At 43.1% G+C, this 25678-nt stretch overlaps 1 protein-coding gene across 1 annotated transcript; it reads left to right on the forward strand.

The window, feature by feature from the left end:
• The first annotated feature begins 1224 nt into the window (after window positions 1–1224).
• On the forward strand, window positions 1225–25414 carry LOC307167531 (alpha-2-macroglobulin-like). The gene is made up of 35 exons (XM_079886698.1): window positions 1225–1423; window positions 9430–9591; window positions 9977–10157; window positions 10264–10420; window positions 10985–11037; window positions 11150–11170; window positions 11337–11502; window positions 15096–15180; window positions 15368–15479; window positions 15579–15699; window positions 15821–15930; window positions 16031–16201; window positions 16289–16522; window positions 16630–16842; window positions 16930–17079; window positions 17324–17446; window positions 17636–17693; window positions 18525–18630; window positions 18854–19079; window positions 19150–19276; window positions 19944–20065; window positions 20145–20196; window positions 20561–20644; window positions 20724–20900; window positions 21012–21087; window positions 21221–21377; window positions 21520–21594; window positions 21677–21839; window positions 23062–23255; window positions 23339–23551; window positions 23666–23784; window positions 24496–24577; window positions 24663–24746; window positions 24836–24941; window positions 25049–25414. Exons 2-35 carry the CDS (start codon window positions 9506–9508, stop codon window positions 25087–25089), a joined length of 4245 nt encoding a protein of 1414 aa, XP_079742824.1. The 5' UTR covers window positions 1225–1423; window positions 9430–9505; the 3' UTR covers window positions 25090–25414.
• The last annotated feature ends 264 nt before the right edge of the window (window positions 25415–25678 follow it).

The raw sequence follows: 25678 nt of genomic DNA on the forward strand, positions 1-25678 counted from the left end.
CACAAATAAACATCAAAAACAAAGCTGGCTGCAATGAATTTCTGTGCAAAACAGCTTTTACTACAAACACTTCCACACAAGAACACTGTTATCACACAAGAACATTTTGATAGAAAACAAAAAATATTTAAAGTTTTAAATATATACTGTAGATAAAATTAGAATAAATAAAATGGAAATGTCTACATACAGTCGACTATTACTACTAAACTTTGCAAATAGGACATCAGCCCCTTCAAGTCTTAAATGAACAATAACAAAGTGGGCTGCAATGAATGTCTGTACAAAACAGCTTTTAGTGAAAAAATTCTATACAAGAACAGTATCACAAAAGAACATTTTGATAGCAAGGATGCGTGCACAACTATCATCATGCTGTAATGGTGCGTTCTATTATTGTCAACGAACCGACTCGGACCTCGGATATGACGTCACTTCCACACTTCAAGCGTTCTGGTATGTTTTGCGCGTCCGAGTCGGAGAAAAACATGGACGCCACCCGGAAAGCTGTTGCTATGTAGCACTGGCCGAGTACCAGGCGCTCCAAAATAAGTAGCACTATGTGCTTCACCTAGTAACTAGTTTACCTTCTGTTAGCAACGCTAGCCACGTTAGTAACACCTGTTTGAAACAAGGCTTCATTCAATATTGCACTCACAACAAGACCGATTCCCATACCCACAGGCAGTGATACGGACGCAGTAAGGTATTGCAGTAATACGACGAGTGATTAAAATTCAAACAACGTCATTTAAACAACCAAAGCGGTACACAAACAATGAAAACAAGTCACACAGGGCACAGCTCTAAAGGACCAGAAAGGGGGCGTGTTGTTGCGTGTTGCTAGGCAACGTCTGTCTTTCTAGTCGGAACTCCGACACGGATAAATAATAGAACGCAGCATTAGCACCCCTGCGCTGGGTGCGCCCCTCCCCCTATAACTGTTCTGTCTCGCGGAGGAGCTCATTTGTGTGCATCTGTGTGAAACACGCATAGGAAAAAAAGAACGACAGAAAGAACGGCTCCCCTCCAGCCGCAACTCGGCGAGATGGTCCTCAATGCAGAGCATAAAATCCAGGGGGAGGAGTTGGATAAAATCCAACTCCTCCCACCTTACATACCTAAACCTACCAGTCTCCACCCCCTGATCCCTAAACCCACCCCTAAACCTACCCATCTCCACCCCTAAACCTACCAATCTCCACCCCTTATATAAGATCCGACTCCTCCCCTCGGATCTTGTGTACTGCATTGAGGTGCTACTGAACTCGGCTCCCATCGTTCATGTTTATGAGCCGTTCAAAAGAATCGGTTCGTTCGCGAACGTCACAACTCTAGTTTGAACTCTCTTCAGTCTCCAGAACAGTTCTCCTCTTCTCTCCTCAGCGGCGCAGAATTGGTGCATTTCCTGTGTGAAATTCAGGTGTGTGCATGTTTTATTTTATCTATATAATCATTAATGTGCTTCAAATCATTTTATTTAGTGCGAAAGAACATACGAGCTAAACGAGTGTCGACTCGCGCCTGTCTTTTCACATGATTAACGCCTTGCATAAAAAAACACACGACTATATTCCTAAAGATAATGAATATAACTAATTTGGATGATAAAATGTCCTCAGAACTGTGCACTGTTTGTTTATTGGCAGGTTATAGAGTCAGTCGCGTCGCAGCATCTTTCGGCTGTGAGTGACGCAGCTGGATAACAGACCGGTTGATTACACTTGAATTACTTGAATGTTTAGGCCTAAATGTTTAAGTTTTACTTCGAAAATGTTTCTTACATAAGTTTAAATGTAGGCAATATTGTATAATTGTTAAAAATAGTATAAAATATGCTGTATTGCTGTAGGCTATTACTTACTCATCGACAATAAAGGCCAATGGCATGTAGTTATACTGGTTGTATGGAATATTTTTACAAAGGTTTAGAGGAAATAAAAAGTTAATATTACTGGCATATAAACACAGTTAATATTACTCATAAATATTTGTTTTTAAATGTTTCCCCCCCAATTATTTCTACTCAATTTTATTTGTTAATGTATCAAATGCAGTTACTCAGATCTATTTAATTAGTTTTACTTACATTTACTCAGTTAATACACTGTATGTAATTTATTTCACTGCTTAAAAATCTTATTAATATTAATAATAAAGTGTAAAAAAAAATTCACCAAACACAAATCATATTAAAAGTTTTTAGAGTGCATCACCACCAGAGTTCATGTCTCATATACAAAAACATATTCCAGCCAATTTTCAACATTTTAATCACTGTTCTAGAAACATATTTGACTCAACTTTGTTCATTTGCAATAATATGTTATGATTTGTTCACAAACAACAGGCCCATACAGTTCACAATTAATGTAAATACAGTCTTACAATGTCATTGCTATATTCTGCTCTTTCAAATCCTATAGGAAAATTAACAGTCTTCATAAAGGTCAGTGAGATTCTGACAGTTAGTAATTCTCGAACCGGCTTCTGCACTGTACAGTTTAAAGGGATACTCCACTTTAAAATGAAAATTCTGTCATCATATAGCCTACTCACCCTCATGTTGTTTCAATCCTTTATGAATTTCTTTCTTCTGCTGAACAGAAAGGAAGATATTTAGAAGAATATCAGTAACCAGACAGTTTCTGGTCTCATTGACTTCCATAGTAGGAAAAATATACTATGGAAGTCAATGAGACCAGAAACGTCTCGGTTACGGATGTAACCCTCGTTCCCTGAGTAGGGAACGGAGACGTTACGTCGGATGACGACGAATGGGGTTTCGCTTAGAAATCCTATCACCTTCGAGTATATAAAACAAGCCAATGGCAAAGATATGCCATGGGTCTGCGGAATTTGCATAGCGTAACTCCGCCCCACCCTGGGGGTATAAAGGAAGTGCGCTGGCAACATGCAGATATGTCTTCGCTGAGGAGCCGAGACTGAACTCAGGCGTTTCCAGCGGTACAGCGGAAGTGGCAGGGAGACGTAACGTCTCCGTTCCCTACTCAGGGAACGAGGGTTACATCCGTAACCGAGACGTTCCCTTTCGTTGTCACTCCGAGTTACGTCGGATGACGACGAATGGGGTTCCCAGTGAAATCACGCCACCTCTCGAGTCTCGACTGTCTTCCAGTGCCCTGCGTAAGTCTGAGCTCCCTGTCGTGAGACTAGCACGGACGAAGGAGTCCTACTTAACACAGGAATACCAAGGTACACTGGGAAGCATATCCAGTGGAAATATTCAATCATGCCCAACCCGAAGGGGGGGACTTGGAATACACATATGACCCCGAAGGGCTGCATACGGAGTAACACTGGGGTGTCCAGCCGCAGGTGGAATATTTCAACCCCAGGGGTGGCAAGGTGGCTTGCCAAGGGAAAGACACATGCTCAAAGAGGCTTACAGTGGAATACACATGTGGGGGTCACCCGGAGGGGAACCATGCACATGGAGGCACCTAGCCAAGCGCGGAAGCTGCCGGTGGCATAACTCTGGCGTTGACGTCGTCAGTGCTGGAGGAGACTCAGGGCTTATTAGGCTCACCTGAGGAGAATATCGCACGTATTCCATCCGTGGAGAGGAATGGCGAGCAAGCGAAGACACCTGAGCAGAATCTCTTACCGGCTAGTTGATGCGAGTACATGAGAAGAAACTGGCTCCACTCGGAGATTATAGAATCTCGCGAATGTGTTAGGTGTTGCCCAGCCTGCAGCTCTGCAGATGTCTGTTAGCGAGGCGCCATGCGCTAGAGCCCAAGAGGATGCCACACTCCGGGTGGAGTGGGCCGTCACACCAAGGGGGCATGGTCGACCTTGCTGCTGGTATGCCAAAGCAATGGCGTCCACTATCCAGTGAGACAACCTTTGCTTGGAGAGAGCCTTTCCCTTCAGCTTCCCACCATGACAGACAAGAGCTGGTCTGAGGTCCTGAAACACTGCGTCCTGTCAGCGTAAGCACGGAGTGCGCGTACTGGACAGAGCAGTGCCAAGGCTGGGTCTGCCTCCTCCAAAGGCAGCGCTTGCAGGTTCACCACCTGGTCTCGAAAGGGTGTGGTGGGAACCTTGGGCACATATCCAGGCCGGGGTCTCAGGATCACGTGAGAGTTAGCCGGTCCGAATTCCAGGCACGCTTCGTCAACCGAAAATGCCTGCAGGTCCCCTACCCTCTTGATGGAGGCCAATGCAACCAGGAGCGCTGTCTTCATTGACAGGAACTTAAGCTCCACTGATTGCAGAGGCTCAAAGGGAGGACTCTGCAGGGCAGTTAAAACCACTGAGAGGTCCCAAGAGGGTACGAGGGGAGGACGAGGAGGTTTCAGTCTCCTGGCTCCCCTCAGGAACCTGACGATCAGGTCGTGCTTTCCTAAGGACTTACCGTCAACTGCGTCGTGATGTGCGGCAATGGCGGCAACATACACTTTCAGGGTGGAGGGAGACAGCCTTTGCTCCAACCCTTCTTGCAGGAAGGAAAGCACGACACTGATGGGGCATTTCATGGGTTCTAGATTTTTAGAAGAACACCAGTTGACGAAGAGGTTCCACTTCAACGCATAGGCATGTCTCGTGGACAATGCTCTAGCGGAAGTGATGGTAGCCACCACCGCTGGTGGTAGGGTACTCAACCTGCCTCATCCCGTCCAGGAGCCACACGTGGAGGTTCCAAGATCGGGACGAGGGTGCCATAATGTGCCCCGTCCCTGAGAAAGCAGGTCCTTCCTCAGAGGAATTGGCCAGGGAGGAGCTGTCGCGAGGAGTACTAGTTCTGAGAACCAGGTGCGGTTGGGCCAATACGGGGCAACCAAAATTACCTGCTCCTCGTCCTCCCTGATCTTGCGCAAGGTCTGCTGCGCGGCCAGCTGTGCGCCAGTGCATCCGTGCCGAGCGTGCCCTTGGTCAGGGAATAATACAGGTCGCAGTGGGACGAGTCGTGGGAGGCAAACAGGTCTACCTGTGCGTCCCCGAACTGATCCCAAATCAGCTGAACCGTCTGGGGATGGAGTCGCCAATCTCCAGTGAGAGGCTGAAGCCGAGACAGCTCGTCGGCCGCCTGGTTCAGGTCTCCCGGGATATAAATGGCACGAAGCAACCTCAGATGCTTCTGACTCCATATGAGGAGGTGGCGGGCGAGTTGTGACATATACGGCGGGAGCGCAGACCACCTTGACGGTTGATGTACGCTACAGTCGCGGTATTGTCCGATCGGACCAGTACGTGTTGACCCCTGAGCAACGCATGGAAGCGGTGCAGGGCAAGACGTACAGCCAACAACTCGAGGCAATTGACATGCCAAAGGCGCTGGGGTCCTGTCCAGGAGCCCGCGGCAGCATGTCCATTGCACATGGCGCCCCAGCCCGTGGTGGAGGCATCTGTTGACACAACAACATGCCTGGACACTCGTTTCAAGGGCACTCCGGCCCGAAGAAAACTGAGGTTCGACCACGGGGTGAGGTCTGACGGCAGGTCGGAGTCACTGGGACTCGGAGCGTGCCGTGATGCCATGCCCACCTCGGGACTCGATCGCGAAGCCAAAGCTGAAGTGGTCTCATATGAAGAAACCCGAGCGGCGTGACTGCGGCTGCGGATGCCATATGCCCCAGGAGCTTCTGAAATAGTTTCAGTGGAACCACATTCTTGCCCTCGAACTGACGAAGGCAAGTCAGCAGTGACTGCGCGCACATGGCGACCGAGTCGATCTCCATACAGAGAAAAGAGATCCTCTGCACTGGGCAGAGTTTGCTCTTATCCCAGTTGACCCGAAGGCCCAGACGAGCGAGGTGCCGGAGCACTAGGTCCCTGTGTTCGCAAACCTGATCTCGAGAGTGAGCTAGAATCAGCCAGTCGTCGAGATAGTTCAGGATGCGAACTCCGTGTTCCCGGAGGAGAACAAGGGCTGCCTCGACGACCTTCGTGAAGGCGCGAGGAGACAGGGCAAGCCCGAAAGGGAGAACCGCGTACTGGTATGCCTGCCCCTCGAAAGCAAACCGTAGAAACGGTCTGTGTCGAGGAAGAATGGAGACATGGAAGTAGGCGTCCTTCAGGTCGATCGCTGCAAACCAATCCTGCGGCCGTACGCACTCGAAAATGCGTTTGGCCGTGAGCATCTTGAACGGCATCCTGTGAAGGGAGCGGTTCAAGACGCGCAAGTCGAGGATTGGTCGTAACCCACCGGATTGTTTCGGTACAATGAAGTAGGGGCTGTAAAAGCCGGACCTCATTTCGGCTGGAGGGACAGTCTCGATCGCACCCTTCGCCAGTAAGGTAGCGACCTCCGCTCTCATAACCGGGGCATTGCCACCGACCATAGTGAAGCGGACTCCCCTTGAAGCGGGGAGGAGACCGCGCGAACTGAATCGCGTAGCCGAGCCTGATGGTCCTCGCGACCCAGCGGGACAGCCTGGGAAGCTCTAACCAGGCTTCCAGGAACTGTACCAGCGGGGTCATACGGACCACAGACGTACCCTCAGTGGTGCAGCGAGGCGGAATGACCGGCCCAGGCGTGGGTGGCATAGCGGCCCGGTGCGGGGGCACGGTCATTAGCCGCGTCCTGCCAGAGGAGGCCAGGGGAGGACCAGCGTCTCACGGGGGCGTGCTCTGGCAGGGGACTGGCGACAGAGGGGGACGAGAGTGGCGAGGCTCGTGAGCGACGCACACTGTCATCCGCGCACTCTGTGTGCTCAGAGATGGGGAAGTGAGTTCTTTCTTTAACCACATCAGGGTGCTGCTCGTCATGGGACGAGCAGCGGGGTGGTAAAAACCAAGGATTCTCCCCCGGCCCTCCACCGGGGGAAGGAGCGGCCCTGCTACCGTCTCCTGGGAAGAACTCAACGCCATCTCTGAGCAGCCCGTCTCAGGAGCGCCGCTTGGCCTGGCGTTTAGCGGGGCACGGGGCGGGAGACAGGCGGTGCCACCCTCCTGCGACCTCCTCGGGGATGAATCGCAGGGGAGGAATCGCAGAGGGGCGGTGTCGGCGGGAAGCAGGCTAAGGAGACCGCACGGACAGATGACCGTCGGTGCAGAAGGTCCTCAGCCTGCTTATAGAGTGATCGAAGACTGTTGGGCGCAATCCTCACCCACACCGCCGACCAGGCTGCCCGTCTCGAGTGCTGCTTAGGCTGGCGTGGCAGACTAAGGGGCGGAGACGGGCAGCACCACCCTCCTGCGACTTGCTCCTGCTCAGGGCCGGTGAAGACCCGAGGGGAGTAGCCGCATGGGAGGGGCCTTGGCGGGAAGCAGACTAAGGAGACTGCATGGATGGATGACCATCGGTGCAGGACCCGAGTCTACTTCAGGTGGTCGAAGCCACACCGCCAAAGAGCCCAGCCTGGGACATGGGGGAGCTTAGAAATGAACTCTAAGACACCCCACATCAACCTGGCAAAGCCCATGTCTGGACCACACTAGTGGACATCACCTGACCCAGGATCACGCAGATACTGATGTCGCCTGAGCGAGGTCAGCAGTGTGCGTGGCGGAACAACCAGGCCGGGCATGGGAGGCATAGCGTCACAGCATAGGGGCGTGGTTAGAGTTTCCGCATTCTGCCAGGGTTGGCCAGGGAAGGACTAGCGTTCCACTGCGGCCGGTTCGGACAGAACTCCCGGGACAGCACTGCATCGAAGGCGCAGGCGACACACAGCACTGCATGACCATGCCACGATAGTGACAGGGAACATACAGACCATGATCGCCGTGCAATCGAAAGCAGCGAAGGCGGAGGACACCCGCGGGCCGCGAAAGTCACGTGGACTCTCACGGAGCGCAGGCGTCCTGATGCACGTCCGGGAGAAGCTTACAGCGCTCGGGGGGAGGGCGGGGCCACTCCAGCCGATGCTTTCAGCTGCCCGGGAAAGCATGGCTGACAGCTCTGGATCGGTTCCGGCAACGATGGCACTCCCGTGGGAGGCAACGCAGTCGAAACTTCATTTCCAGAGGAATCAAGCCCGCCTTGTGATGCTGTGAGTGCATGACACCATCCGCCAGAGCCCCGAATGAAACACTGGGTCCCCGAAAGAAACCAGGCACACACGGAAGCTCCACGGTTTGCGATGTGGAGGGGGGTGTGGCCCAAGGAATTGACTCGTCAGTTGTTGTGCCACACCGAACCCTCAGATCACCCTGGCCACCAGCCAAAGTATCCCTTCTCGAGGAAGAGATAAATTGGGGTGTGGCAGAGGGGACTCTACTCACATGGAGATCATTGAGTCTCGATCTATAAACATCGCGATGGTCATGTTCCCGCAATGAAAACATGACTCATCAACGAGCGCTGCCGAGCGTGATTTAAGCCCAACACACAAAACAGCGCTCGCGACCATTAGGCAGATGAATCACGCACACACATCCAGGAAATAGAAAATACACGGGCGAACCGTCTTGAAAAAGACGTGCCGCGTGCAGCTCTTTTAGAGAGTGGAAAAGCTCAGCAGAGTGCTGAAGCGCCCAGGGAGAAACACACTCACTGTCGGCAGATTACTGCACAAATCAGCAGCAGGAAATGCGATCTCGCTGGAAAACGCCGTCACACCAACACACTGAAGAGCCGCTCGTCTCGAAGAGATTTGAGATGACACTCAGAAGGCTTGTGGAGTGAAGTACTGAACTTGGCTCCGAAGCGAAAACATATCTGCATGTTGCCAGCGCTCTTCCTTTATACCCCCAGGGTGGGGCGGAGTTACGCTATGCAAATTCCGCAGACCCATGGCATTTCTTTGCCATTGGCTCGTTTTATATACTCGAAGGTGATAGGATTTCTAAGCGAAACCCCATTCGTCGTCATCCGACGTAACTCGGAGTGACAACGAAAGGGAACTGTGGTTACTGATATTCTTCTAAATATCTTCCTTTCTGTTCAGCAGAAGAAAGAAATTAATAAAGGATTGAAACAACATGAGGGTGAGTATATGATGAAAGAATTTTCATTTTAAAGTGGAGTATCCCTTTAAAAATTTGCCAACTGCATATAAGTGAATCAGATGTTGGTCATCAAAACATGAAATCTGTATGAAACATATAAACAAATGACACAAAACGTGTATAAATTCTATATGACTTTAATTTGACTAGCATATGATTCAATAAAAGAACTTTAAATGATTTATATATGAATTTTATATGAGTTTTATATATTTCTACTAATACCATACACATTTGCATACTTTTGTCATGTAAAACTCATATAAGTCTTTTAACAGTATTCATATATAACGCAAAAATCCCCTACAAGTTGTATGTGTGCTATTTAGTATGAAATGGGCCATAATCGGTCTGATTTTGTATAGGACATGTATTGGCCTTATATGAAACACAGAAGGTAATTCTGGCCGATTTAAGTAAGGAAGATATATGGTTGCTGTATATGAACCATGCAGGTTTTTTTCATATGGTTGAATCATTAATCAGATGATCAATACACATGTTTTGAAGGACCTCCTTTAGCCTGAGAGTCCCTTTAAAAGAGACGGTCCAGTTCATCTCATGCCGTGGATGATCGCTCGTCATCATGACTCTGAATATTGGCTGCTGTTGGAAAGGGCTCCTTCTGCTCTCTTTCCTCCTGATCTGTGTCAATGGACAAACATCAGGGCCGTAAGTTTTTAACAGTTTTTGCTGAGGATAAATTATTAATATACCAATAGTCATTTTGTAAGTCTTGATGATTTCTCCTGTATTTATCTGGATAAATCTGTGTTGTACAGTTGAGGTTTACTGTTTGAAAGACAACTTAAGGCACACGATTATTTATAATTACTGACAGTGTATTTTTAAGAGCAATATTGCTCTGAATAAACATACAAAAATAAAGAATTAAGTCACTAGACTTCATTATGCAGTTTGTTCTTTTATTCACACTTTTCATATAATTGATCAATAGTAAATTAACTGTATTGATTTTCCCTCCCAGTTTATGTTTTATTTTTCTTATTACATCTAACCACTCAGGCAATATTGTATGATCATTTTCTCTGGACAGATATTTCATGGTGACGTTTCCCGCAGTGATTAAGTCGGGATCTGAGGCCAAACTGTGTGCAAGTCTTCTCAAGCCCAATGAAAGCCTTGTCATGAACATTCATCTGGTTCATGGTGTCCAGAGCACATTACTGCTGCAGGAGAAAGCTGAGGAAGAGTTTCATCGCTGCTTTAACTTCAAGGTCTGCCATCAAAACATGCACATAATGAATATTATCAAATATGTTTCATCATAATGCATCTAGTTTTTGTGACAGGTTGTGAATACAGGGAATTATTTCTCATCAGGCTCCTCTGGTCAAGGCAGAATCAGTGCAGAAAATGAAGGTTGAACTTCAGGGAGAGACTTTCAGGACGACTGAAGAGAGAAAAGTCATGTTCAAGCCTTACAATCCTGTGACTTTTATCCAGACTGATAAACCCATCTATACTCCAGGACAGACAGGTGAGCTGTGAATGTCTCAAAGGCTAAAGCTCAGTAAATAATGCTGGTGTCACTGACATCTAAACCCTGATCACAGCTGATGTAGCACATAAAGCACACTATGATCAGGCAACAAGCTGATGTACTGAAATAAAGGAATACTGTAATAGTATCTGTGTGACTTTATTTTATATGAAATCTGGATGGATACTATAGATTAGGGGTGTTCTTGGAGAGCCCACAGCCCTGCAGAGTTTAGCTTTAACCCTAATTATTAAATGTACCTGATCAGGTCCTTCAGGGTTATTTGAAATCAACAGGGTTTGGACAAAACTCTGAAGCCCTGAAGCCCAAATTGTCAGACATTTTTGTAACATGATGGCTAAAACAGGCAGCTGTGACAGCTAGTTAAATTTGGCTCAAAAGACACATTCACCCAGCAGCAGAATACAGTTGTCAGCCCTGTATTTGACACTTAATACGGTTCACACACAGTTTGGTAATTTACAGGAGAGAAATATGACTGTAAGCAATTGTCCCTTACATAAGAGCTGAAGTTTTTTAATACACATTTCTATTTTACAGTGAACTTCAGAGTTGTTACCATGGATAAAAACTTTGCACCCCTTGATCAGCAGGTCTGATGTGTTTATCTGGCATCTTTATTATCTCTTGCATTGTTGAATACATGTTTAATAAATGAACAAATTTTTGTCTTTTGATCTTTAATTACTATTTGCTCTTTCACAGTATAGGACAGTGGTTCTTGAGGTAAAAAACCAAAACCAAAACCTTCTGTGCAGTCATAACAAACACACCTTTTAAATCTAATTAACACTATTGAAATTCAGTTATATTTGCAATTATTGTATTTTCAGTAAGGTAATTATATATTTCTTCAATGATAGTCAGGATATGTGTCTTTGCTATTAAACAGGACAGTAAAGGTAACCGGATTGGCCAATGGACAAATGTTTCTTCAACAAGGTGGATTTTGCAGCGTTCTTATGAATTAAACCCAGAGGCCCGTCAAGGCATGTACAAACTGAAGGCTTTTATTGGTAACAGGATGATCTCACATGATTTTGAAGTGAAACAATATGGTAAGTCATAAAAAAGACTCATTATGACTGTAACCTTGGTTTCTCGAAGAGGGACCTTTGCATGATTGTGTCTTGAAGCACGTGTGAAATCAGTCCAATGGTGTGGCAGAACATCATGGGGGGGTGACATCACAACCAGGAAGGTATTAAAGCACTTCTGAACCAAACAATGTCAGCTTCTGATAGGCTGAAGTAAGTCATGAAATAAGTAAGTGAAATAAGTTATGGCGGAGCAATGAAACATCTCGTTCCCTCTTCAGGGAACCGAGGTTACAGTCGTAACCGAGGCATTCCCTTTCAAGGGAACTGGCTTTGCGTTGTAAGTTACAATACTATGGGAATGTTAATACCTACTATGCCATACTGACCAGTGCTTGTCTAGTGTGAATAATATCTGGAGCGCAACTAAGACTGAAGCACCCGGAAGCCAGGGGTGGTGCCCAGGTTGAGGTCATAGAACCTGGCGAATGTGTGCGGAGAGGACCAGCCCGCTGCAGCCCATACGTCATGAAGAGAGGCCCCAGAGAGCAAGGCTTTAGAAGCCGCCACACTCCTAGTAGAATGGGCCCGGACAGCCAAGGGAGAAGGCTGACCAGCCAATTCATAAGCAAGAGAGATAACCTCGACAACTCACTTACTCATTCTCTGCTTAGATGCTGGGTACGCCTTTCTGGGAGACCCAAAGCATTCAAAGAGTTGATCAGATTTACGCCACATGGCAGCTCTGTGGACGTAAGCATCAAGCGCCCTAACCAAGCAAAGCACATTTAATTTCTCCTTGTCTGGGTGGAGGACAGAAGGCCTGCAGGCCTAATCCTCAAGGTTCCACTGAGGAAACGAGATACTAATGGGTCTCTTTTCAAGGATACACCACTCAAAGGAGTGTGGTAAACAGGGCCAAATAAACCTTAAGTGTAGAAGGGGATAATCCTGTATAGAAACGCTCTTGCGGAAACTCTAGCTGTCACGAGCTGAGCTGTGACGTGCTCACAAAGCCAGCAGCCAGCCGAACGCCGCCGCTAGCCTTCACTGTCATTGCCGTTTTGCTGATCTATTACGGGTGCACTATTTACAATATCGTTTACTACAGTTTGCCATAAATACCAGCTAGCATGCAATGTTGTTTAAGGTGCAGGGAAAGGCCTACCGGCATTCTTAAATGGCAAATGGTTGTGCTTGATTCCATGCATATATTACACAAACTATACATTGACATTTTGTCGCCCATCTGTATTAACGTCTTTTGGTATCAAGTAATGAAAATATCCACACTGGCTGTCAAACTTTTTATTTATTTAGTAAAAGCTTTGTTATTATAACAATGTACACATTTAACCCACCACCGTCCCGATCTCCGGTTCAACTTCCTGCTTCCGCGTGAGGAAGCCGAGGGGATGTACCACTGTGTTGAAATAGAGGGGTTTCGCGGGTGATGGGCGGGAGAAACCATTATTGCAGGGGTGTTTTTGTGTTTTTACTTGTAGGGGTTTTTTCTTTACAAATGTGATTTTGGTGGGGGAGAAATGTTGGATATGTGTTTGTTTATTTGTTGTTTGCTTGTTTGATTTATTATTTAATTATTTTCATGTGGTTTCATGGATAATTGTTTTCTTAGCAGTAGGGCGATTTAGTGGGTGGGGCTACAGCTATTTTAAGGCTGTATTAGGCCCCATGGCCTCAGTTGAAGCAGGGCTGTGCTGAGAGAAAGAACTGTTGCATAGTAATGCTGGTTTGTATAGTGTGCAGGGTCCCACGAGACGTAGCCTGGCAACTTACTGCCTATTTATTTTCTTTATGAACAGTTTTTGTTTTGCATTTTTTTTTATTGTCCTGACACTGTAAATATTTTCACGTGTTTGAAAATATAAAGAAAAAAAAAAATAAACAAGAAGCTTCTTAAGAAACTTGCATCTTCCCTGACTCCGCCCTCGGTCATCTTGCCACACTAGCACTGTACCAACCGGGCGGTTAACTGGGTCTAAACCTCCGTTGTGAAACCAGCCTCTATGAGTTGGTCAATGACTCTGTGACTCAAACCCACAACTTTCATACCTCTGGACGGGGGTTAAATATTTAGCCCCAGCCTGACACAGAAGGACCCTCCTGATCGGAATCTCCTTAAGGGAGCCATAGAGGAGGGATATCAAGTCCAAAAACCAGATGTGAGTTGGCCAAAGAGGAGCCACCAACAGTAGATGGGCACCCTCCCGGCAAACTCTCTCCATAACTCCCGAAAGCAGAGCGATCCGGGGAAATGCATACAGGCATAATGATATTCAACACTATTGGGGCTGGATGACAATAATATGTCCTCTTATACTTCTCTTCCTCCTCCATAGGAGACTCACCACCTCGGGGTAAAGTCTCCATTCCTCGGGCCTCAGCCCTTGTCTCAACCTAAGCGACCACAGATGTGTTGTCTAAATGGACAAGAACATGTCCCACGTAGATCAGAAAATGCACTTCCACAGACCCTGGGGTGAGTGGCCCTCCAAGACCGCTCCCCAACATTTGAGAGAAGTATCTGTCATAAGTATCATGTGATGACAAGTAAGTCATAACACTGGGCCTTTGCACAAGAATCAGGGTTTCCTCCACATCGTCAAGGAACAAAGACATCTTCTTGTAACCTTGATCATGTGGAATGGATTGACCCTCGGGGAAAATCCCCTGGTCTTGAGCCACCACTGCAGGGGTCTCATCTACAACAGGCCAAAATGTATGATGTTGGCTGATGCTGCCTACAATCTTTGAAACTGTTTGACAGTGCGTGACTGGCCTAGCTTCAGCTCTTTTAATGCTGAGATGATTATGTATGCAGGAGAGAAACATGCCTGCATCATCACAGAATCCTACATTACGCCCAAAAAGGTGGATCTCTGTACTGGAGAAAGAACACTCTTCTTTGCGTTCTACCTCAACCCCTTGCTCTTTTATATGAGCGAGGACAACATTTCGATGTTAAAACGCCATGTGCTCTGAATGAGCTTGTATCAACCAATCGTCGATGTAATTCAACAGGCGAATGCCCTGGAGTCGCAGAGGAGCCAGTGCAACATCCACGCCTCTCTTGAAAGTGCAAGCTGACAGTGCTAGCCAAAAGGAAGAACCCTGTACTGGAGGGCCCCACAAAAACCCCTGTACCAGGTTGTGCCGATAGACGATGCTCAGTTGATAGATGCGTTCACTGATCAGATGATCAGTGCGCTGATGCGCCGATAGACGATGATCAGAAGAGGATTTCCCCGCAAAAATTTTATAGCGCATCACCCCATTACCAAAGAGCTGCGAGGAAAATAAAAGATTAGTTAGATTAGCTTACTCCTCATTTAAAAAACAACTTGATTATAAATATTAAGACGTATTATGACGTTCTGCCACACCGTTGAACTGATTTCACATGTGCTTCAAGACGCAATCACGCAGAGGTGTTCCCATAGTGTCGTAACTTATGACGCAGCATGAGTTCTCTTGAAAGGGAACAGACAATTTGCAGTTTTGCATGGGAAGAGTTTCAATAATATGTTTGTATTTTAATTTTTCATATATAAATTGAGGACTAATAACTCTGATTTCTGCCTTCTGACTTCTAGTTTTGCCTAAGTTTGAAGTTACTGTAAAAAGCCCAAATAAAGTAAGTGCTGAAGAAGAGGAACTGATAATTGAGGTTTGCGGAAAGTGAGTGGTTTCTTTTTATTTCCTGCATTAAAAAAGCAATGTGCTCTTCCATTCACACTTTCATTTAATTGTTAATTGTATTATTTAACTCTTGGGGTCAGTTTCTTACTTTAACCCCCCATCCTAATATATTAGTTGCTTAACTCAACCCTGGGCTGTAGATCAGTTGCTTGTACCTTTTTCACAGATACACTTATGGACAGCCTGTACCTGGTAAATCACGGGTGAAAGTGTGCCGTAATAATTGGTCCTACATGTCCTATTACACAAATTCAGTGTGTTTAGAGGAAACCATTGAGGTATGTGAGTTGAAACGCAGTACATTACCTTTAATACATTTATCTAATTAAACCACTCTTCTGTTAATAGTTATGTTTGTGTTCATTCATTATAATTAGATAAAAAAGACAGGCTGTGCCATCCATACCTTAGATGCACCAGTCTTTTTTAACGTCACACTAAAGCATGTGATGCAGAATTTTCTTCACGTTGAGGCAATGGTTACAGAAGAAGGAACAGGTGAGCTGTTCAATTTGGTCAGATCTCTGTTACCTACATTTCTTGTATTTCTCATTTTCTCATTTCTTCAATTTACTTTTATTTGAATAAGTATTTATGTAGGTGTTTTGACTATTTACAGAGATCACCATGACACAATCTGAATCTGTATCTCTCACTTATGAAATTGGTAAAGTCATATTTACTGACCTGCCCAAAACATATGAACATGGATCAGTTATTGAAGGAAAAGTAAGTCTAAAATCCATTTGTCTCAGTTTAACACCATTGATATGTATTTATTTATTTATTGATATAGTAATTTATTCCTTCAAAATCTTATTTTCAACAGATAAAACTCTCAAATGTCAAAGGTGCACCAATTCAAAACAAAAAGGTTTATCTTATGGAGGGTAACACTTGGTCCCCAAAACTGCTCCTAAATCTCATTACAGACAGCGATGGACTGGCCAACTTCTCTCTTAATACATCCAGTCATTCTAAAAGTGATATTGATCTAATAGTAAGATATTTTGTGTTCACTTAATTTTCTTTTGTATTGCCTGAAGAGTTTAGTTACAGGAGTTATTTCAGATTTTTTGTAATCTAGGCAAGTGCCCATCAAGAGGTCCGTTTTGGATACGACAACACGCCTTACATCGCTTTCGATGGAAAAACAGTCAAGCTCTTCCCACCTGCCTCTTCATACACCCCATCACAAAGTGAACTGATTATAGAGAATACTAAACAACCATTAAAGTGTGACTCTGAGTTTACAGTCACCATCAAGTATTATTTTGTTGGAAAGACAATTAAAAACTTCAAAACTGACATCGTCTATATGGTGAGAACATGTGCAGTATGTACATTATCACAGAGATGGTTTTGTTTAACAGTATTATTTGGCTGCACTAGTCAGTTTGTAATCAGAGTGTCATCTGTCTGTTTCAGGTCTTGTCCAGAGGAGTGATTGTTCATCATGGATATGAGAAGATTGAAGTGAAGATTTCTGATGGAGCAAGGGGCTCAGTGTCGTTCAAACTGTCTATTAGTTTAGATCTGGCTCCTGTAGTGCAGATTCTGGCGTACTGTGTTTTTCTTCCCAGTGAAAAGGTTGTGGCCAGTAGCAAAGATTTCAACATTGAAAAGTGTTTCAAAAACAAGGTGTGCATTGTAGCTTTAGAAATGAGCCTCTTTAAACTGTATTACTGACTCATTTCTAAAATAAATCCTATTCCCTGTATGTCACAGGTATCTCTGCAGTTTTCTCCTGCTAAAGCAGTTCCCGGTGAGAGAAACACTCTCCAGCTCTCAGCTCAGCCTGGTTCACTGTGTGGCCTCAGTGCTGTAGATAAGAGCGTCCTGATCCTGAAGTCAGGAGAACGTCTGGATGCTGACAAGGTCTTGATGCTTTAAGATTCAGTGTTGATTAAATGTGTCTCTTCATAGTGGGAATCTACAGTGGGAATCTAATGATAACAGACTTTACTTATTGCTGCTATGATCCATCAGCTGACATTTTGATCTCAGGAAATTTAGCATTAATCTTCATTCTTTCTCACCAAAATGGAAATAAAGTTTTGTTGGAAATACATGTATTATTTAGAAATCATACTGATAGTGTGTGAACATGGTCCCATCACAGATCTTCAGCCTGCTGCCAGTGCAATCGTGGTCAAATTACCCTGAGACTGTTGAAGATGACGAGTGTCCGTATATGCGTTTTTGGATAAATCTTTCGACAGACAACACTTATGAATCCTTAAAGGTAACAGTTGGATTATATGTGTGGCAGTGCAGTAGATAATGCTTGGGAGAGTATATACTGCACATGTGTAAGTAAACATTTAACAGTTCGTGTGTGACATTTGAAAAGTAATTTTGAAAAGACACTGACATTTAAAAGTAATTTGTATTTTCATGACTTTTATTGTGGTTCATCATTGCCATTTGGCAGAAAGTGGGATTGAAGATGGCAACAAATTTGTTTGTGGAACTCCCTCAGTGTATGATGGGTAGGTACATTTACTGTTATTACAGTCCAAGCTGTAATGTTTTAATATGTTGGTGCTTGTTATGAAGTATATTTCAAAAAATCAAATATATTCAATTTGTGAAATTGTGAAACTCACACAATTCCACAATTATAGAGATGTTACAGTAGAACGGAGACAAGAGGCGTGCAGATCCATATGCAAAGCCTTAGTTAGTGAACTTTGAATCAGTGTTAATATTGGTAAGATAAACTCATCTAAAAAAAAATATATAACTTTCGTTTTTTTGTTTGTGGAGCTCCCTGAGTGTGAGATGGGTGGATGTAGGTACATGTACTGTTATTACAGTCCAAGCTGTAATGTTTTAATATGTTGGTGCTTATGAAATATATTCAATTTGTGAAATTGTGAAACTCAGACAATTCCACAATTATAGAGATGTAGTAAGACATAGTTTTTTTGGGGGGGAGGGGGGGTGAACTTTGAATCAGGGTTAATATTGGTAAGATAAACTCATCTATAAAACTATATAACTTTTGTAAGATAAAATGAACACATTCACTTTTGCAGCCCTAAAATACTAAAACTAAAAATTAAAACTAAATAAACTGAAACGTTTAATATATGTGAAAATATGTGTGTTAAAATAATGATCTACCTTACATTTTCTATTTACTTATGACTGGATATAGAATAGATCATTTTGACGTACTCTTCACATACATATCTCTTAAAACTACAAAATATAACTTGTTTTCCAGTTTTGTACAGTGTAGGGACCTCACACACATTTTAGAGAAGAGTATCTATTTGAACATCACTTAAAGCTGCAAAATATCTTTTTTTTTCCAGTGCATTATGTTGACACAGTATCAGAGGATGTACCTGATGTACCTCCAGCAGTGACGATTCGAACTGTCTTTCCAGAAACGTGGATCTGGGAACTTGCTGAAGTGGGGTATTTAAAGCATAATCAGTACATTTAACATCATATTTATCTTATTACTTATATTTAATACATCATCTCCTCCCCTCTCACCCACAGGACAGAAAATACCTTGCTTGCTTTGCAGATTCATATTCCAGTTTTTTCATCATCTGTGTGCTGAATATTGTCATTTATTACAGGAAAAATGGCTGAGTCAGAGTCAAATATGCCTATTGTTGTAATTCCTCCATAGGGACTCTGGATCAGCTCAGGTTCCTGTCACGGTTCCTGACACCATCACCTCTTGGGAGACGGAGGCCTTCTGCCTGTCCTCTGAAGGTCTGGGTCTGGCTCCTCCTGCTCAGCTGACAGTTTTCCAGCCCTTCTTCCTAGAGCTCTCTCTGCCTTACTCCATCATCCGCGGGGAGATCTTTGAGCTGAAGGCCACTGTCTTCAACTATCTGTCCAAGTGCATCATGGTGAGATTTCAGACGCACTCTAATCAAATCATATCAAATATGCCACTAATCATGTGTGTTTGATTGACAGGTTAAAGTGACTCCAGCTCCTTCCTCAGACTACACTCTCAAAGCCTCCTCTGATGATCAGTATTCATCCTGTCTATGTGCTAATGGAAGAAAAACCTTTAAATGGATCCTCACTCCCTCTGTTCTTGGTGAGTTTTCCAGTCTGAATCAGTAGCCGCCTTTTCATTACAGATTTGCACAAAAAAATGTTTTTGATGATTTTGAAATGTCGATAAAAACTATTGCAAAACGATGGCGTTTCCGTTAATCGATGTTATGCGACTAAAACGTTATTTTTCCCTCTAACGAATAAGTCATTCCAAAAATCATTGCAACGGATGTTGGTAGCTTTACATATATCACAGCCACCGCACTAGCCATTGTTTTTAATCGAAGGAGACGTAGACGTGTTATCCAAGCATTATTGGCAAGGGAAGATGTTAATGTAAATGTTAAACATGCAATTTCACCGCGTTTCCATTACCCTTCATATTGCACGAATTGAAAATGCAAATTGAAAATACACCCATTGGAAAGACGTCAATTTCGCAAAAACTTCATGCTTGCATGAGGGGTTTTTTCAGGCTGTTCGAAAAAGGAATATTTTGCTAAATATTTCGCTCCTAAGTATAAGGGGCTTCCCTTATGCGAGCATTAACATTTTTTTTTCGAAATGGACGTGTTTACAATGGGCTTATTTTATTTTGGGAAACTTAATTTGTAATTTTCAATTTGCTCAATTTGAAGGGTAATAGAAACGCGACTGTCTCTCAGCGTTTGCGTCTATTGTATATTCACGTATGTCTTGTGTTGTAGGAGTCTTGAATATTACAGTCAGTGCAGAGGCAGAGGCGTCCCAGACTGTGTGTGACAATGAGATTGTGAGCGTCCCAGAGAGAGGACGCATTGACACGGTCACACGAAGTCTGCTCGTACAGGTCAGCACACGTCATCATTTACTCATGATCTTAATGCTGCTTATGTATGATGTGTTGATGTGATTGATTTCTGCTGCAGGCGGAAGGAACTGAAAAGACAGAGACTCGCAGCTGGTTACTGTGTCCAAAGGGTTAGTCTGCAGATATTTCAGATGTTTTGGTGTACAAGCGCTGATAATGCTGCAACCCTCTTTGTCTTCTAAACACAAACTCCAACTTCATGAAAATAAGTACACATTGCATAGAGGACATTTTGAGGACACACTAAATTTGAGGACCAATAGAGGGAGCTAAAATATACTCATATGTATCGGACATTTTAATTGAGAAAGCTGAAATTTGTAAGCCTTTCATGACAACTGTAGTTTAGTTGTTCAGCTGTGCCAATTGTGGCCATTTTCTCCCCTTTTCTAAAATGACTTCACAGGTGGTATTAAAATGTTTATAGCGTTACTCTGCTGATCACTGATGTGTTTCTGTCTGTCTGGTTCATAGGTGACAGTCTCTCAGAGGAAGTGGCTCTGACTCTTCCTAAAGATGTGATAGAGGGATCAGCCAGATCCTCTTTTTCAGTCATTGGTAACATTTCCAAACATGTGCAGAAATGAGGAGATTGGCTTTAGACTTATAAAGAGTGTCATTTGTGTATGGTTTACAGGCGACATATTGGGTCGTGCACTGAGGAACCTTCATGGATTATTACGGATGCCGTACGGCTGTGGAGAGCAAAACATGGCTCTTCTTTCTCCCAATATTTACATTCTGGAGTATCTGGAGAACACGGAGCAGCTCACCTCGGCCATCCGAGAGAGAGCCACAGGCTTCCTGCAGAGCGGTGAGAGACAAAATCATGTCAAGAAAATACTGAGACGGTTTGATACCAAATCATACATTATTCAACACTCAAACAAACTGTTGAAGTGTTAACCATTATCACACTAAACAGGATACCAGAGACAAATGAACTACAAGCATTTGGATGGATCATACAGCGCATTTGGTTATGGTGATGGGAATACATGGTAAATATATTTTCACTATTACTTTTGTTTAACAGAAATAATATCAAGGTAATCTACAAAAATAAACCCAATAAACACATTTAAAAATTTGTCTCAGTTCAAATGACTTTAATTATATCTTCTACACCATCAGGTTGACTGCCTTTGTGCTGAGGTCCTTTGGCAAAGCACAGAAATACATATTTATTGATCCAAACATTATTCAGAGTGCAAAGAATTGGTTAATAAGCAGACGGGATTCAGACGGCTGTTTTATCCAACAGGGAACACTGTTCAACAACAGAATGAAGGTCTGTCATCTTCTCTCTATCTCTCTATCTATCGTCTTTATTCAGACTTTCTCAAGCCAACATCACAGTTTGTCTAGATGAACTTTCCTTCAGTGGTTTGAGTGTGTTGATTTATTTATCCTTTATTTCTAATAAATTCTAGGGTGGGGTGAATGATGATGTGACCATGACTGCCTACATTACTGCATCATTGCTTGAACTGGAAACTCCAGTCACAGTAAGTTCATCTGTAGGAAACATGGTAAAAACTCAGAAAAATGACACTCACAGCGTCTATTCCTCTGTGTTTTTTGTCACAGGATCTTGTCGTCAGTAAAGGTTTGTCATGCTTGAGGTCCGTCATTGAGAATGTCAATAACACTTACACCACTGCCCTGCTCGCCTACACTTTCAGTCTGGCTAGAGACACGGACACTCGACAGCAGCTTTTCAAGAAACTGGAAGATGTTGCTATTTCAGATGGTAAGAGGTTTGTTTCTGATGACTTTCTGTTGTCCTTTATGAGTGTACTATTGTTTTTAGTAACACTTTAGAAAACTGTTCCATCATTAATGAATAACTACACAGGAACAAATGAGTTACAAACTATTAACAATCTTGTAACTGCTATGAACTAACAAGAAAATCTGATTAGTAAGTAATAGAGCTCAGTTGAATGTGGTAGTTCTCTATTCGAAAATCAGTAACTACTAATTATTTCATACCTCCCACAAAGAACTACTGTATACAGGTTCATAATTAACATGAATATTGCATAATTTATAATATAAGGTAACGGTAATCTACTAGTAATAACTCGAGCGTTACTACATCCTTCTAAAGGAACTACTAATAATTTGGGTCAATTTTCTAAAGTGAAAAAAGCATGATAACTCTCTAGTAATTATGAAGTAACTGTAAGCTTTTAAGATTATTGTACGATTTTGTATTTGGAGGCACTTTAGTCATTACTAGTGTGTTCCCATGATCTTCAGTTTAGAATACTGATCCAAAATATTAGTAGTTCCTTTAGAAGGATGTAGTAACACTTGAGTCATTACTAGTGGATTACCATTATCTTATATTATACATTATGGATTATTAACATTAATTATGAACCTGTATACAGTAGTTCTTTGCAGTCCTCTGTGAGTTATGAAAAAGTAATAGTTACTGATTAGCTAATAGTGAACTACTACATTCAACTATTTCTTACTATCATTAATCAGAGTTTCTTGTTAGTTAAGTATGGGATAATGTACATCCAGCTGGTTGTTCTCTCAGAATAAACCCGGCAGGGTGATCAGGAGGTGTCTTGCGTGAGCCAGAAGGGGTTTATTCTGCCATAACAACCGGCTGGATGTGCATTATGCCGCTTATTACACGACTACTTTCCACATAAGTAAATAATTAGACGCGAAATATTGATCTAATCACCAAAAGCAAAACTTCCATGAAGAAAGCCCGTTGAGCCTGTGTTTTGAGCGGTTGTTATCGAGCAATAACACACCACTGGATGGTGCTATTGACCAATCAGAATCAAGTATTCCACAAATATAATAATAGTAGTAACTAAAATGTTAATAGTGTGTTACTCATTTGTTTCTGTGTAGTTATTCATTAATGATGGAACAGTTTTCTAAAGTGTTACTTTTTTTGTTTTAATCATGCTCCTTGAGTCACGCGTGTGTCTTTTGTCCTTCAGGCTCTTCTCTCCACTGGTCTCAGTCTGGCTCTGTTGATGACTCCGATTCTCTTGCAGTGGAGATCAGCTCATATGTGCTGCTTGCTGTTCTCACTGCAGATTCAGTCACTACAGCTGATCTGGGCTATGCTAACAGGATTGTTAGCTGGCTTGTGAAGCAGCAGAATGCTTATGGAGGATTCTCCTCCACACAGGTTACTCAAACCTCTCCAATCAAACTCATTATTGCTGGTGTGAATGAGTAAAAGTGGCATTACTGAACACATTTATTTCCCAGGACACAGTGGTGGCTCTTCAGGCTCTGTCTTTGTACGCCACCAAAGTGTTCAGCTCTGACGGCTCCAGCACAGTGACGGTACGGTCAGCAGGAGACACTCTCCACTTTAATGTCAATCAGGACAACAAGTTACTGTACCAGGAGAAGCAGCTGCAGAAACTTCCAGCCACATACAGCATTGAAGTGAAGGGCTCAACCTGTGTGTCTGTGCAGGTCTGTAGTGCGTTCAGCTTCATTTACTCACACTCACTTTCTCTCTTGCCATTTTGGTTATTCTGCTGTGAGATGATTTATGAATGTGTTTTTTGTTTGTGTTGACTCTCTCAGATGTCTCAGTTCTACAACATTCCCACTCCTACTGAAGCTAAAGCATTGAGCATTGATGCTAAGATTGAGGGAGATTGCAAAACACTGGGACAAAATTTCATTTTGAAATTCACTGTCAAGTAAGAGAATTTCTGTTTAAAGTCCCCCTGTAGTCAATAATTGTATCCCTTAAAACTCATCTTTAAATTCTTCATGCCTTAAAACGGATTGAATGTAACTCTACACCCTTGCCTCATTTAGTATGCGCGATTCTATTAATATGTAAATGAGCCCCGCCTCCACTCACTCACAGTAGCTCATAGATCCACTCGTTGACGATCACACGTTGATCTGATTGGTTACAAGGTAGTTTGTGACGTCAGAAACACCAGTGATTTCAAACCGTGTTTTTGAGACTGTCTTTGGTTCACTGCAGTTTTAAGGAGAAAATATTCAGAAATTTCGACTTGTGAATTTTCACGTGGTTTGTCTTAAAGCATATTAAAAACACTACATACACATATTAACAACATTAAAAGCTGGATTTTCACCACAGGAGGACTTTAAGTCAAAAGACTAGAACATGATTATGACTTAAGATTAACTAACAAATAAATATTTTCTGAATATTTTTTAACATCTTAATAAACACAAAAGCAATATAAACTGAAACGGCATATCTCAGTAGTTAAAACACTACACACTGACTTGAGATACAACATTTTTATTATTGACACATTATGAGTGATTAAAACTCTGCATGTGTCTTGGTAATTATACTGGCTTTTGTTCTCTCTTATTTGTACATTTATATGAGGCATTTAAGAACCTTTTCATTTGCTGTTTTCCAGATATGATGGTCTACAGGAAAGGACTAACATGGTCATTGTGGATATTAAACTCTTATCTGGATTCACAGCTGATACATCAATGGTGCGTTTGAGTGATTCATCACAAAATGTGAACACATTTCTAGAGTTTCTCTTTTTAGAAATTAACCAGCACTTTTTCCCCACAGCTCAAAACTTCTTCCGGGACGTACAGAAAACTTGTGGAACGGGTCGATTCTAAAGATGATCGTGTCATTGTGTATTTGAAGGAGGTGAGAAAACAGCAACATTCATATGATTTTATGTCTTAGGTCTTTATGTCTTTAATGTCCATGACTAATGAGTTTGTTTCCTCCTGTAGATCACACAAAATGTTCCAGTGAATTACCAGATAAAAACGAAACAGGTTCTTCTAGTGAAGAATCTCAAGCCAGCTGTGATTAAAGTGTACGATTACTACCAAACAAGTAAGATTTAATATGCCAGTGTTGAATGCTTTGATCAAGTGATGCACATTGTTTATTCAGATTTAATCCATGTTTCCATTGTTGTATGAATCTTCTTTTTCCTTCAGGTGATCAGTCAGAGGCCGAGTACTTCTTCCACTGTGAATGAAGCTGAAGAGCGTCACCTTATAGTTCAGCTTGGATAAAGATGTTGGAACTCTCTAATGTTTAATATTATAATGTTTATTCTTTATCCTGGACAAAATTATTTCCAGTCCATCATCCCAAATTTTAACAAACCCCCAAATCCTAATCAGCTTTTGGCTACGTCTCTTGAGATCATGACTTATCAATTAACAATGCATATGATTAATAAAGTGTTGAAAACAAGTTCTGGTGAGCTGGTAGAACTGTTGAATGTGTAGTAGCTACATGCTATGGCAACATTTCAGAATCAGACGAGGTTATTACGATTAAATCTTGTGAATTTCTCATCTCATCTCGGCTCTGCTTTTTTTAAAAAAAAATCTTGTTCTGAGTCACTGTACCTTAAAAATAAAAGTGCCAAAAAAAGGGGGGGGGGGGGGGGGGTTGGGGATTCACAGTGAAAAGAACCTTTCACTGAAAAGTTTCTTGAACAACCTTGTTTATGTGACATAAAGAGCCTTTTTTGGTACTGCAAGAACTCGCCTCATAAGTTCTTAAAAGATCCTCTAACAGTTCTTCATATCACTTTATAAGATTATTTGTAGAACCAT

The sequence above is a fragment of the Squalius cephalus genome, assembly GCF_949319135.1.
Source record: "Squalius cephalus genome assembly, chromosome: 11".
Classification (NCBI taxonomy): Eukaryota; Metazoa; Chordata; class Actinopteri; order Cypriniformes; family Leuciscidae; genus Squalius; species Squalius cephalus.

Excerpts from the sequence above, each read along its gene's own strand:
- LOC307167531 (XM_079886698.1), top strand. The coding sequence starts at position 9,506 with ATGACTCTGAATATTGGCTGCTGTTGGAAAGGGCTCCTTCTGCTCTCT. Across the intron at positions 21,088-21,220 it reads TATGGTGATGGGAATACATG|GTTGACTGCCTTTGTGCTGA; the intron begins GTAAATATATTT and ends CTACACCATCAG. Across the intron at positions 23,785-24,495 it reads ATTTTGAAATTCACTGTCAA|ATATGATGGTCTACAGGAAA; the intron begins GTAAGAGAATTT and ends GCTGTTTTCCAG.